General features: G+C 40.8%; 1 protein-coding gene across 1 annotated transcript in view; it reads left to right on the forward strand.

Moving 5' to 3' along the window:
- Positions 1 to 7,179: 7,179 nt before the first annotated feature.
- The window catches only part of LOC129562364 (fibrous sheath-interacting protein 1), an 88,075-nt gene continuing 80,269 nt past the window's right edge, over positions 7,180 to 14,985 (forward strand). The window contains exons 1-2 of the mRNA XM_088839810.1: positions 7,180 to 7,210; positions 13,525 to 13,657. Of these exons, the coding sequence (XP_088695936.1) occupies positions 13,532 to 13,657 (126 nt within the window). The 5' untranslated portion in view covers positions 7,180 to 7,210; positions 13,525 to 13,531. The remainder of the gene's footprint in view (positions 7,211 to 13,524; positions 13,658 to 14,985) is intronic.

Raw genomic sequence — 14,985 nt, forward strand, 5'->3', positions numbered from 1 at the left:
CTCCCCTGGTCTTGCCTCTTGATTACATGGGTGGCGTTGTGGCCAAGCAGGACCAGGAGGAACAGGAGAGAGTAGAGTTTGGGTAAAAGGGTATATGAAATAAAACATGGACTTTTATAAAAAGTCTACAGGTTTCATAGGAATACAAATAGGTGAGAACTCTAGTCTTTCAAAATTACCAATGGTTGTTTGATATTAGCTATCAAATAATAGGAGCCTGGCATGCTGCAGTCCATGGGGTCCCGAAGAGTCGGACAAGACTTGGTGACTGAACAATAACAGTTTTATAATATGGATAGCTTCCCAGGTAACTCAGCAGTAAAGAATTTGCCTGCAATGCAGGAGATGCTGGTTCCATCATTGGGTGGGGAAGATCCCCTGGAGGCAGAAATTGCAGCCCGCTCCAGTATTCTTGCCTGGGAAATCTGTTAAGGCTCTCATCAGGCTCCAGTCCATGGGGTTTCAAAGAGCGGACACAACTGAGCACACACATATGTTTATAATATGTACTAAGATTTAAAAAAAAAATCTGCTCTGATTTTTTTGGGATCTAATTCACTCTTATTTGGATGGCTATTATAGATGTGCATGCTCAGTCACTAAGTCATGTCCGACTCTTTGTGACCCCATGGACTATAACCCATCAGGCTCCTCTGTCCATGGGATTTCCCAGGCAAGAATACTGGAGTGGGTTGCCATTTCCTTCTGCAGGGGATCTTTCCAACCCAGGGATAGAACCCATGTCTCCTGCACTGCAGGTAGGTTCTTTACCACTGAGTCACCTGAGAGTTCAGTTAGTTCAGTCGCACAGTCATGTCCGAATCTCTGCGACCCCATGAATCACAGCACGCCAGGCCTCCCTGTCCATCACCAACTCCCGGAGTTCACTCAAACTCATGTCCATCGAGTCAGTGATGCCATCCAGCCATCTCATTCTCTGTCGTCCCTTTCTCCTCTTGCCCCCAGTCCCTCCCAGCATCAGAGTCTTTTCCAGTGAGTCAACTCGTCGCATGAGGTGGCCAAAATATTGGAGTTTCAGTTTTAGCATCAGTCCTTCCAATGAACACCCAGGATTGATCTCTAGAATGGACTGGTTGGATCAAGAGTCTTCTCCAGCACCACAGTTCAAAAGCATCAATTATTCAGCGATCAGCTTTCTTCACAGTCCAACTCTCACATCCATACATGACCACGGGAAAAACCACAGCCTTGACTAGACGGACCTTGGTTGGCAAAGTAATGTCTCTGCTTTTTAATATGCGATCTATGTTGGTCATAACTTTCCTTCCAAGGAGTAAGCGTCTTTTAATTTCATGGCTGTAATCAGCATCTGCAGTGATTTTGGAGCCCCCAAAAATAAATTCTGACACTGCTTCCACTGTTTCCCCATCTATTTCCGATGAAGTGATGAAGCCCCACTTAAAGATGTACCCACCTGAGAAGCTTCACTTAAATATGTACCCAAGCACAATTCAAACAAACAGAATATTTCAATTCAGTAGCCTCTTGGATCACACCTAAAATCCAAGGAAAATGAGTTTCTGAAAGCGGATTTGGAGTTTTGTTTTTAATGGAAGGCAATCAGCACCATCTAGTGGATACAAGTAAACTTTCTTCTTGAATTCAGTCCAGTGAGAAGGTGGAAGAGAACAAACAGACTTTGGGACTGGGTTGGAATCCAAGTACCATTTAGTTACCAAATGAACTTGGCAAAATCACTTAACCACTGTGTTCTGCTTCTCAAGCACCAATCTGGGTAATAACAGTGCTGTTGAATAGGTGTTATGAAGTGACATAAAACGACATATCTGAGGCATGTCCTAAACACTCAGTAAATATTACTTTTTAATAACTACACATGTCATGGGAACTGTCCAGTAGCACACATTTTTAATTGCCCTTCAAAAGAAATGACTGTTAAATCTAGTTTGTAGAATCTATGATACAAGTCTTAGTGAGGTTTCTCTCCTAGTACCATGTTACATTTGGCTGAAGCTCATGTTGAGAAAAAAGAAATTGGGACAACAAGGCTGGAATGATAGTTGGAGCCCAGATGGAATACAATGTGGGCTCATTCACTCATTCAAATCTGACTCCACTCAGAAGGAGAATGTCAGGAGCAGAGAGAGATTGAAAACAAAAACAAAAACCAGCTTTGAAACCAACGCTGCCTTATGTCACCCACCTGGAATGAGACCAGGGAAATTTTAGCTTAAAATATCTTGACTCTAGATGAAATCTTTATGAATTATTTTGAAAGGCATAATTCTTTCCAGAATATTTTTGGGGTGGGGTATGAACAAAGCAGAGAAAAATATGGTGCTCTAACATATCTGAATGTGAATTGTTTTGAGGGTGTAATAGCAATGGTTGTCATAGAAGTATTTCAGGAAATTAAAAACAAAGACAATTTATTGTGTACTAATACATAACGAGTTGACTCACTGGAAAAAAGTCTGATGCTAGGAGGGATTGGAGGTGGGAGGAGACGGGGACGACAGAGAATGAGATGGCTGGATGGCATCACCGACTCTGTGGACGTGAGTTTGAGTGAACTCCGGGAATTGGTGATGGACAGGGAGGCCTGGTGTGCTGTGATTCATGGGGTCGTGGAGAGTCAGACACGACTGAGCGACTGAACTGAACTGAATACATAACAAACACAATTTATTAAAAGTTTGCCCTCAAGGCACATACTGTCTCTCAACAACCTATAAAAGGGAAGCAGAAGAAGGTAAATAAACTAAATGAGAATGACAGAAAGTAATTCAAGATGAGGTGAGTGTTATGCAAAATGTAATCAGTGGGGACTTAGTTTGAAAGGTTACAAACAGTAAATGGACACTACATTTCTATTGAACTTGAACTTTTTAGTCACTTGCTTTATATGTATTTTATGCTGTGTAAGTTTTGGAGAAGGAAATGGCAACCCACTCCAGTGTTCTTGCCTGGAGAATCCCAGGGACGGGGAGCCTGGTGGGCTTCTGTCTGTGGGGTCACACAGAGTCGGACACGACTGAAGTGACTTAGCAGCAGCAGCAGCAAGCAACAGTTTTAAGAAAATGAAAACAGTTAATCATGAGCACTGGACACAACCCTGATTTTTCTTAGTTGTTTTTTCCCCCTCACATCCCCAAGAAATCTGAAATGTGTTGTTTTCTGAGGAAGCACCATTGTAAAATAAAAATGGAAAGAATAGCCTTTATTCATTAAATACCAGTATTGTGCGGGCATTTGGAGATTAGTCTGTAGCTGCTCAGAGAGTGATCTGTGGACCAGAAGTATTGGCATCACTTGGGAGCCTGTTGGAGTCTTGGGTTCCACCTGACAGAATTAGCACAGAATGAGGAAATTATAGCCCATAAAAATTTATGGATTTACCCAAGGCCACCCAGCTATTTGAACTGTGGTGCTGGAGAAGACTCTTGAGAGTCCCTTGGATGGCAAGGAGATCCAACCAGTCCATTCTAAGGGAGATCAATCCTGGGTGTTCATTGGAAGGACTGATGCTAAAGCTGAAACTCCAATACTTTGGCCACCTCATGCGACGAGTTGACTCACTGGAAAAGAGTCTGATTTTAGGAGTGATTGGGGGTGGGAGGAGACGGGGACGACAGAGAATGAGATGGCTGGATGGCATCACCGACTCGATGGACATGAGTTTGAGTGAACTCCGGGAGTTGGTGAGGGACAGGGAGGCCTGGCATGCTGTGATTCATGGGGTCGCAAAGAGTCGGACACGACTGAGCGACTGAACTGAACTGAACTGAACCCAGCTATTTAGTGCTGTGCTGTGCTTAGTCACTCAGTCGTATCTGACTCTGCCCATGGGGTTTCTCCAGGCAAGAATACTGGAGTGAGTTGTCATGCCCTCCTCCAGGGGATCTTCCAACCCAGGGATCTCAACCCAGGTCTCCTGCATTGCAGGCAGATTCTTTACCATCTGAGCCACCAGGGAAGCCCAGTTAGTATCAGAATCCAAACAGTGGCATCTCTCCTCCTTATATAAAAATAAAAGAGTGTCTGTCAAGGGAACAGAGTAGGGCTTCCATAGTGGTTCAGGGTAAAGAATCCATCTGCTAAGCAGGAGACCCAGGATGGATCCCTGAGTCAGGAGATCCCCTGGAGAAGCAAATAGCAACCAACGCCAGGGATATCCATGGACAGTATCTGGCAGATTACAGTCCATGGTCACAAAGTCACAAAGAGCTGGATACCACTTAGCTCCCTGTCAAATAGAACAGCTTAGGGGGGACAGATATGGGAATTATTATTTAATATAGGGTGGTCAGGAAAAACCCACCTGAGGAAGCAGACACCTGAAGGAAGAGAAGAAACAACCATATGGAAGGCTGGGGAACTGTGTTCCAGGCAGTGTGTGTGAGTGTCTGTGTCTGTGTCTGTATGTGTGTTTATTCATATTGGAAGAACAACATGGAGAAGGAGTAGTATTTCCAAATTCCCAGCAGATACTAATCTTTGGCATGCAGAAATAAGAAATCAGAACTGCTAGGAGCTCTCCAAGTTTTAAGTTATTCTTAAAATACTTCCAACCTTCTTCATGTTCTTTACTCATTATCATGCTGTCTGAAGCACTTGTTTAAACAATAAGAACTATTAAAAACATTTATAAGAGATGCAGCCTGTAGCAAATATTCAAATATTGGAGTACACAGAGAACATTATTGGGTGGGTACCATTTGAATAATGTAACACACAAATCTCCAAGCAAGGCTAACAGCGCATCACATAATCATGGGTTGGAACTTGCCCATTTAAGAACTTATTTTGTTCCTTGGACTATCACTCATAGAATTAGTGTAAAGTATACAATAAGTATCAACTTATTAACATTTTACTTGCAAGAATGACCGTTAGAAAACTGCAGAAACACACATCACACTAACTGAAAGCAAAATTGATGGGTTAAATTGTGATCGCCTCCTTCCCAGGTGCTCCTGTCCTGGTTCCTGGAATGTTTATCTCAGCTTCTGATTCACAGTGTTTCCTGCCCTTGCTTTTGATTTATCTTGACATCAGTGGATATCTATTTTGATTGCTAAGGTTTAACTCTTGCAGGAGAATTAGAACTCTCTGTCCAATTTTCCTGATTTCTCAACTGACTTTCTTTTAATTTGGAAAATCATATAAAGTTTCTGAGAAATGCTGGGAAGAAATTCTTGAGTAGAAATACTAACAAGGAGGACCTTGAGGAAGCAATTATTATCTCAGGCCCCAAGGAGGGCCTGAGACTGGCAGGATGCAGTTACTATTGATTAGGTAAGATAGGCAAGAAGGTGAGGTGGAGGAGGGACTGTGGAGTTCAGTTTTTTGACATCTTAAGTTTGAGGACCTTCTTAAATCGATGTCACCCAGTCAGATAAGCATGTGGATTTCAGAGCTGGAGATAGAAATGCAGAATTTAGAAGTATATGGATGATATTTACAGTCAGGTTTTTACACCCACCACTGCCCTAGTTCTGCACACATCACTTTTTGGTCTTCTGAAAAATACTTAACAATGAGGCTAAAAGGTCCATGTATTGAAAAAGTCTTGTAAACTGTAAAATGCTGCCTATATTGGAAGAAGCAGACATTTGATGGCACTGAGGATGAAGAAAAGTCCATTTGAGGACCCAGGGAAGTAGTCTTCATGCGCTGAGAGTTATAGAACCACAAAAGAAAGTGCAAATAGCAATTATTACCTTCTTTGGATTGTAGTCCAATCTGGGCAAAACTACTATTTTTTATTTACACGCCATCCAACATTCACTAAGAACTTCACAGAACATTATGTTTTTGAGCGGCACAACAATGTTGTGAGGAAGCAATTATTATCACCCCATTTTACGGAGAAGCAAACTGAACTCGGAGAGGATGAGCTGACCTGTAGAGCATCATATTAACAGGACAGAGGCATACAAGCATCTATACATCCTCGTTCCAAGTTCCACCTAAATACGAACAAACCATTCCACACTTTCCACCGTTCGCCCAGAAGACAGACGAGAGAGCAGAGATCCCCCAGGTCTCGGGGTTTCGTCAGGTTGTGCCCCAGCCGTTCTTGGGCTCCCATGTCTGGTTTCTAGATGGTACTGTCCTTTTCTCCTATCGCGAGACTGGAAGCGTCCGCTTCTGGTTGCCAAGGGAACGGCGTTCTGAGAGGCAAGAGGGCTTAGGACCCGCCGCTTCTTCCACTTGTAGAGAAAGAGAAACTGCGGTGGCGGGAAAAGACCCCTCCCTTTCGGGAGACAGTGGGTGGCGCTGAGTGTCGATGCTCTGACGACTGGACACTAGTTTTCGCCCAGAAGGTGAGGGACCGCACAGATTAGCAGCGGAGCTCTGTCGCCGGACTACAAGCCAATGAAAGAGTGGAGCGGAGTCCCGCCTGGCTGCTGGGCTGGGGATGGGCGGGAGGGTGTCAGCGGGGGGCCGGCCCGGAGTCCTGGGAGGGAGCCGCGGATCTGACCTCAGAGAGGCTTCCGTCTCCTCGAAGGCTGTGCCAGGATTTCCTGGACACTGCAGCAAACGTTCCAGACCGTAAGACCTAATACCAGGGACTCCCACTGTCCTAGCTCATAAGATCTGGAACTTGTGTTACAAATTAATTACCAGCCATTTCAAATAGTCTGTAAGTGACAAGGATGCGAATAGGTATTTTACAGGTAAAAAAAAAAGGTGGGCAGTAGACATTTGACTAGAGACAACTTCTCTGGTAATTAAAGAGATGTAACTCATAGATACTTTTTGACACGTACCAGATTGACAAAGGTGAAAAGCTTTGACATAATCAGATTGGCCCTGATGGGGAAACAGACGCCTTCATCTCAGCATACCCCGTTGGTAGTAAAGTAATCTGGTACAATTTTGTTGTAGGACGATTTGCTAGTTTACCAAATTTGAAATGCAAGTGTTCTTTGACGCAACAATTTAAAAAAATGTATTGAAGTGTAGTTGATTTACAATGTTAATTTCTGTATAGCAGTGACTCAGTTATACATACACATATATATATGTATAGTCTTTTTCATATTCTTTTCCATTATGGTTTGTCACAGGATATTGAATATAGTTCCCTGGCTGCACAGTAGGACATTGTTGTTTATTCATCCTATTTTTAGTAGGTTGCCTCTGCTAATCCCAAACTCCCATTCCTCCCCTCTCCTCTTTCCACTCCCCCTTGGCAACCACAAGTCTGTTCTCTGTATCTGTGAGTCTGTTTCTGTTTTGTGTATATTCACTTGTGTTGTACTAAATTCCTCATATAAGTGATATGGTATTTGTCTTTCTCTTTCTGACTGACTTTGCTTAGTATGATAATCTCCGTGTTGCTGCAAATGGTGCTATTTCATTTTTTTTTAATGGCTGACTAATGTATTTAATGGCTAAATAATTGTATATATGTACCATGTCTTTGGGCTTCCCTGGTGGCTCAGAGGGTAAAGCATCTGCCTGCAGTGCGGGAGACCTGGGTTCAATCCCTGGGTTGGGAATATGCCCTGGAGAAGGAAATGGTAAACCCACTCCAGTACTCTTGCCTAGAAAATCCATGGACGAAGAAGCCTGGTAGGCTACAGTCCATGGGGTCACAAAGAGTCAGACACGACTGAGCGACTTCATTTTCGCTTTTTCACTGCCTCTTCTTTATCCATTCATCTGTCGATGGACAGATTTAGGTTGTTTCCATGTCTTGGCTATTGTAAATAGTGCTGCTATGAACATAGGGGTGCTTGTATCCTTTTGAATTATAATTTTGTCTGGGTATATGCCCAGGAGTGGGATTTCTGGGTCGTATTGCATTTTTTTTTTTTTTTTACTTAGCAATTCAATTTTATATTCTGGACATATAAACATAACTAAGCAAACATTTGTACAAAGAGGTTAACTTAAAATTGAGGTATTCTTTACATACCGTAAGATTTACCCTTTTAGAATTGCAGTTCTGTAAGCTTTGACAAACACATGCAGTTTGTGTTTATGTAATTACCAGCACAGTCAAGATACAAAACACTTGCGGTCATTCTCCCAGAAATCCCCTTACACCGGTTTATGTAGTTAACCCTTCCCTACCCCCAGCCCTGGTAACAGTCATCCCTCTGTCCCTATAGTTTTCTCTATTCTAGAAGCCATATAATTGGAAACAAATACTATGGAGACTTTTGAATCTGGCCTCTTTCAGCTTAGCATTATATAGTTGAAATTTGCCTGAAGTTTTGTGTCAGTAGTTTGTTTCCTTACACTGCTGAGCAATGTTCCATTGTATAGATGTACCACAGTTGCTTATTCATTGTCTAGTTGAGGGACATTTGGATTGTTCCTAGTTTGGGGTAGTTGTTAACGGAGTTGCTATAAACCTTTATGTGCAGATTTTTGTGTGATTATAAATGTTCATTTCTTGGGTGAATATCCAAGTGTGAGATTGTGGAGTCGTAAGGTAAGTATGTGTTTAACACTGTAAGAAAGTGGCAAGCGGTTCTGCAACACTGCTATCCCATTTTGTATTCTCATTGGCAATATATGAAAGTTCCAGTTGCTTCAACTTTGTCAGCACTTGGTATTGTTAGTTTCTTAAAAAAGTAATTTTCACCATTTGAATGTGTAGCAGTATCTCATTATCGTTTTAATTTGAATTTTTCCTATGGCTTAATGATGTTGACCGTCTTCTTGTGCTAGCTTGCTATCTATACATCTTTGGTGATGTGTCTGCTCAAATCTTTCTTATTATTGAGTCTTGATACTTCTTTATATATTCAGGATATAAGTCCTTTGTCAGCTATGTGTTTTGCAAATATTTTCTTCCAATATTTGACTTTTGTTTTCCTTTTCAGTAGTGTTGTTTGAAGAGTGGAAGTTTTAAACTTTGATGCTTTCCAATTTATCAGTATTTTCTTTTATGAATCATACTTCTGATGTTGTATCTAAGACATCTTTGCCTAGCCCATGATCACACATATTTTATAGAAAGTTTATAGTTTTGAGTTTTTCTTTTAGGCTTGCGATCAATTTTGAGTAAATTTTTGTTTTGCTTTTTATAGCAAATCTTCCATATAAAAGCTAAATTAAATTGATTTTTTAAATGCTCCGTTCCATCGTGTCCGACTCGTTGCGACCCCCTGGACTGTAGCCTACCAGGCTTCTCCGTCCATGGGATTCTCCAGGCAAGAATACTGGAGTGGGTTACTGTTTCCTTCTCCAGGGGATCTTCCCGACCCATGGATCGAACCCTGGTCTCCCGCATTGGAGGCAGACGCTTTAACCTCTGAGCCACAAGGGAAGCCCTTTAAAATGCTACATCTATGCAATAGAATACTATGCCATGATTTGAAAGCATGAAATGTATTTGTGTGTGGTGGTACAGAAAAATCTCTGAAATGCATTAAGTGTGAAAAAGCAAGTTGTGAAGCACCAACAGAGTAGTTAAACAGAGAAGACAATGGCAACCCACTCCAGTAATCTTGCCTGGAAAATCCCATGGGCGGAGGAGCCTGGGGGGCTGCAGTCCATGGGGTCGCGAAGAGTCGGACATGACTGAGCGACTTCACTTTCACTTTTCACTTTCATGCGTTGGAGAAGGAAATGGCAACCCACTCCCGTTCTTGCCTGGAGAATCCCCAGGGACGGGGGAGCCTGGTGGGCTGCTGTCTGTGGGGTCGAACAGAGTGGCTCACGACTGAAGTGACTTAGCAGCAGCAGCAGGTAGTTAAAGGATGGAAAGTTGGAAAGTAAGACCTACAAAAATCTATTAACTGTGTTTCTTGGGAAGAGGGTAAGTTGAACTTGAAAAGCTTTTACATTGTTCTATATTATTTGCTTTTTTTCCCCTCTCATAGGCAAATATTTCTTACATAATAAATATAGAAAGTTAAAAAAAAACCCCACCACAAATAGTTTTTAGACATTAAAATCATGAAGATAAATGTAATTCTACTTTTCAAAAAGGCTGGCTATTCATTATAACTAAACAGAGGAGGATTGATTTTCTTCTGATTCTTTCATTCATCCCCAAACATCAAATTACATTGGCCCGGTGTCCCCATTCTGGTTTTAAGTCATTCATGGTGGTTGCATTTCTTACAAGCCTGTATGAAACAGTTTAAATTAATCTCACTTGAAATGAATGTTATGAGAACTTTGTACCTCTTAGTAGTAATTTGTTGCAAGTTAGAATCTGGTCATATATCCTTCTGTTTAGTGGAATATCAAGAAGTGATAATATTCTACTTTAGAACTATCTTTAATGTAATAAGAAAATGCTGATCACTTAATGTTAAGTGAGAAATACATGGATCCAATTTTGTTGAAAAAATATAAAAAGCAAAAATGGAAAAGAAATGTGCCAGCAGTGTTTAGCTCAGGGTGATGAATACTGGGTGATGTTTATTTATTTTTGAATATACTTTAATATATTCCAGAAAATTTGCTACAGTAAGTAAATTCTTTAATTATGAATTTAAGATACTAGAAAACCAGCAAGTAGAGATAAGCAAAAAGTAAAAGAAGACACGAGAACATCCGTGAACCTACTAGTCCAGAACCCACCATTGTTACTTCTTTGATTTATGATTATCTTTCAGGTCCCTCTCTGTATATTTCTTTAATTAGAGAAATTGGTCTTGTTTTTTAAACAGGATATTGACTTCCTTCCTTCCTGCTTCCTTCCTTGTGTCTATGCCTTTTGCCAGTTTTCTATTGGAATGCTTCTTTTCCTTGTTGATAAGAGCTCTTTAAATATGTAAATGTATTAATCTTTTGTATATTATCTATATTGCATATATTTTCTCCAGTTTCTCATCTATCTTTCAATTTAGAGTTTTTTTTTTCTTTTTGGTTCGATACTCAAGAGCAGTGAATGTTATGTGATCACATCTATTAGTTATATTTTGACTTATGCACTTGATGTCCTGTTTGGTAAGTCACTAACCTCATTTTTAGGCTTCCGAGGTGTGTTCGTGCATGCTCAGTTGTGTCTGATTCTTAGTAACACTATGAATTGTAGCCCACCAGTCTCCTCTGTCCATGGGATTCTCCAGCCAAGAATACTGGAGTGGGTTGCTGTTTCCTCCTCCACAGGATCTTCCCAAACCAGGGATGGAGCCTGTGTCTCCTGCATTGGCAGGCGGATTCTTTGCACTGAACCTGTGGTAAAGTGGCTTCCCAGGTGGCTCCGTGGTAAAGAATTTGCCTGCCAAGTATGAGACGTGGGTTTGATCCCTGGGTGGGGAAGATACCCTGGAGAAGAAAATGGCAACCCACCCCATGATTCTTGCCTGGGAGATCCCGTGGACAGAGGAACCTGGCAGCTGTAGTCCGTGGGGTTTCAAAAGAGTCGGACAGGACTTAGCAACTAAACAACAACAAAAAACCTCATTATTATGTAAATTAGATGTATGTTTCCTTCCCATCCCTTGGAGATTTCATATTTTATATTTATTTATTATTAAGCAATTTAAAAAACTTGAAATAAAGTAATAGAGTAAAATATGTCAAACTACATTATATTATTTACAATGGAAAAATTTCACACCCTTCAGGGACAAATATCTTGAACTTGTAGACATTATGCTTGTTTATATTTATCAAGTTTTGGATATTCTCTTTGATTTCCTATTTTGACAGATAGATTTTTTTATACATTTCCTTTTATATACTCCTCACATACACTCAATATAATTATGGCACAGTATTTGGTTAAATCAATATTCAGTGCTTATATAATTAAAAGTATTTAATTATCATTTGATTGTTTGCTTTCTTGCACAATGCTTTATTTTTCTTGTGGAATTTCTCTGTGGCTACTGAGATTGTTTTTTAATGCACTCCGATACATCTCTAAGTTCCTAATTCTCTGCCCTTTATTCGTACTTTTTTTTCTAGATGGCCAAATCATAAGATTGTTAGTTATATCCCTACCCATCCTGGGACATGTGTTTTATTTATGATTTTCAGTAGCAAACATAAAAGAACAGACCTATTTCTAAAGCAAATTGAGACTTCTGGAGCCTCGTAGCTGATCCATGCCACTGGTGGTTCCCTGTGCCCCTCCCATTGTTGATGTGTATTATATGGGCTCTGCACAGGCTTCCATCTCATTCCATCTCATTGCTCCCTCTGTGCACTGCAATAAGTCTCCCTTGACAGGCTGCTTAGGGCATTACAAGACATTTGGCCTTTCAGTGACTTACGCTTTTTGATTGTGATGTGACAGGCCAGGGTGATCCGTCATCCCACAATAATAATGTCAGTGCCTTCCTGAGCGAGCCAAAAACCCTTTTACAGACTTGAATAATGTTGGGATCAATGCCTTTTTCATTTGCTGAGATGGAAAGAGTTGACCTACTGGTCCTTGACGCCTTGGTACATTGAATGGTTGGGAGCTAAATCATATTATCCCTCTGTGTGTCTTGGAGGAGCATGGGGTTGTTCATGTTTGGGCTTCCTCCTGTGTCCGGAACTTCCTTGGACTCTGCCTTCTCTGTTCAAAAAGAGAAAGATAGATGAGTCATTTTGTAGGGTAAGAAAAGGACATTGTTTCACTTGCTGCCCGAGAGGCAGTTGCCTTTATTCTCTTATGAGAGAAATGGTTTGATTCATAACCAGTAGGAATTTAGGAAAGGATTTGTTGGAAGATATCCAGTCACACACATGTAAAGCTAAGTATTGAGAAGGCAAACTCTGAAATTCTGTTTCTTGCATTTTATTTGGCATGTGTGCCACCCCAGTGTTATTGAACAAATCCGGAATGGTCCTGATCAAGGGCACAGTTTGGCAGGATCAAGGTGCTGGCAATGCTCAAGTTTTCTCATTAGATTAAACCACCCTGCCTAATATCTCCTGCTTTAGGAAACAGTCCTGGGAATAGAGCAGCCAGACTGGTACAAGGCCTTTGGATGGTGTCACCTGAAAAATAGTTAAGGAGATTGGCAATGTGTATCCAGATAGTGAAAGTCTGTAGGTTCAGTTCTCTGTTGTTTCAGGGCAGAAGTAGAATTGTGGGTCTTAGAAGGGCAGGGTTGATAGAAGAGTGATTACCAGCAGCAGCAGCAGCTGGTACTCCATGAAGATTCGGTACCAAGGAAGAGAGGAGAAATCAGAGCTGAGAGGGAGCCCAGGCTGAAGGCTGAGCTAGAATAAGGAAAGTAAAACCGAAAGCAAGTAGAGGCCTTGGGAAATTATTACTGTGAAGCATGAGTCTTGGCTGAGAGGTGTGGTTCTCCGAAAGTGTCTTCTAAGGCCTAGGACACAGTAAGTGTTTCTCTTGGAGATGCAGAGAGCCACTGAATGGCATTCACTTCTGCACTTTTTTAGCCACTTTCAGAATCTAACATCCTGGGCAGCATGTTTTTTCCACTTACAGTGATGTAAAATGTAATGATCCATGAACATAGACATCTTTTGATGAAGTTAGGGTCCTGTGAGTTTGGTAGCAACATAATCCTTGTAACAAAGGCCCTGAGTTAACTGAATGTTAACAGTGATGAAACATTTAAACATACAAGTCAGAACTTGCTTAAAATTTTGTTTCAGGATATCAATGGATATTATAAAGGGAAACTTAGATGGAATTTCAAAACCAGCCTCAAATTCAAGAACACGTCCTGGGAGCCGAAGTTCAAATGCTTCTTTGGAGGTGCTATCACCGGAACCAGCTTCCTTCAAGGTACTTTGCTGGTGTAGAAATGATATAAACAACTTCTTTCAATCTCTAACAATTGGTAAACCAGAGCTGTTGTTAACATCCCCTTCTAGGGTTCCTCTTTATTTATTTATTTTAATTTATTTATTTTAATTGCAGGCTAATTACTTTATATTATTGAATTGATTTTGCCATACAAAGATGTGTTCTGGGAGCACTCATAGATTTCTTGTTTGTTACTTTAGATCTTTTAATGTGAAAGTACTCTTTCCTTCTTTATTTTCCCGTCTTTTTGGGGGAGGGAGGATAGAATATGGCTTATTTTTCCATAGTTGTACTTTGATAATGCTCATTTGTTAACTTTTCTTCTTCCATAAGAAAGTTTTGTATTCCAATATCTACTATGCCACCATTGACTCTTATTATGAAAAAGATTCATTAATTTAAAAAACAGAGTCTGGATCAAGACCACATGATATATATTTAGTAGGTACATTACCTGGCTGTGACTCCCTTTCTTATCTTTATTAGTCTTTCTATCTTTTCTCAAAATATCTAATTCGATTTTTTTTAAAAAGAATCGGTTTTTCTCTCTGTGATGTGGGGCAGTTTATTTGTCTTAAGGTTGTGGGAAACAAAAATTTTGAAGCTTATGGTGAAAATTTTCTTTGCAGTTTTGTGACTCCTTTCTCACTTATTCTTTTGACTTATGGGTTAGACTGCATTATGAAACTCTTAGAGGATTGTCTATCATGATTAAGTGCTGGAAATAGAAAGCATTCTAGGCATTTCCAGCCTAGAATGTATTCCAGATCGAATACAAGAAATTCAGTTCCTAAATCAATTGAGGGCCAGCCATGAAAAGGAAACCATGGAGGGGACTTCCCTTGGATTATTGGTTCCCAGGTCACGCTGTGTGTGCATGCTCAGTCACGTGCAACTGTTTTGTGACCCCATGGCCTGTAGCTTGTCAGGCTCCTCTGTCTGTGTGATTTTCCATTTCCTTCTCCAGGGGATCTTCCCTACTCAAGGATCAAACCCAGGTTTCCTGTGTCTTCTGCATTGCAGGCAGATTTCATACTGCTGAGCCACCAGGGAAGCCCAGTCACACCACCTTATCCAAAATCCAGAGATCTGAAAGCTACTGCTGTTGCTGCCTCTGATATTCTACACATCTCTCAGAACCATAAAACTGGTGACTAGACATGCAGAGATGACTGCCTTTGATATTTCTTGTCAATATTATAGGGCTTACCTAGTGGCTCAGTCAGTAAAGAGACCAGCTACAATCAGGAGCTTAGCAAGATAGCTTCTACCTCATTTCTTTGGTATAAATTTTGTGCAGATGCACC

This window comes from Moschus berezovskii, chromosome 9 (assembly GCF_049115385.1).
Source record: "Moschus berezovskii isolate FMDL1 chromosome 9, NW_MosBer_1.0, whole genome shotgun sequence".
In the NCBI taxonomy this organism is placed as follows: domain Eukaryota; kingdom Metazoa; phylum Chordata; class Mammalia; order Artiodactyla; family Moschidae; genus Moschus; species Moschus berezovskii.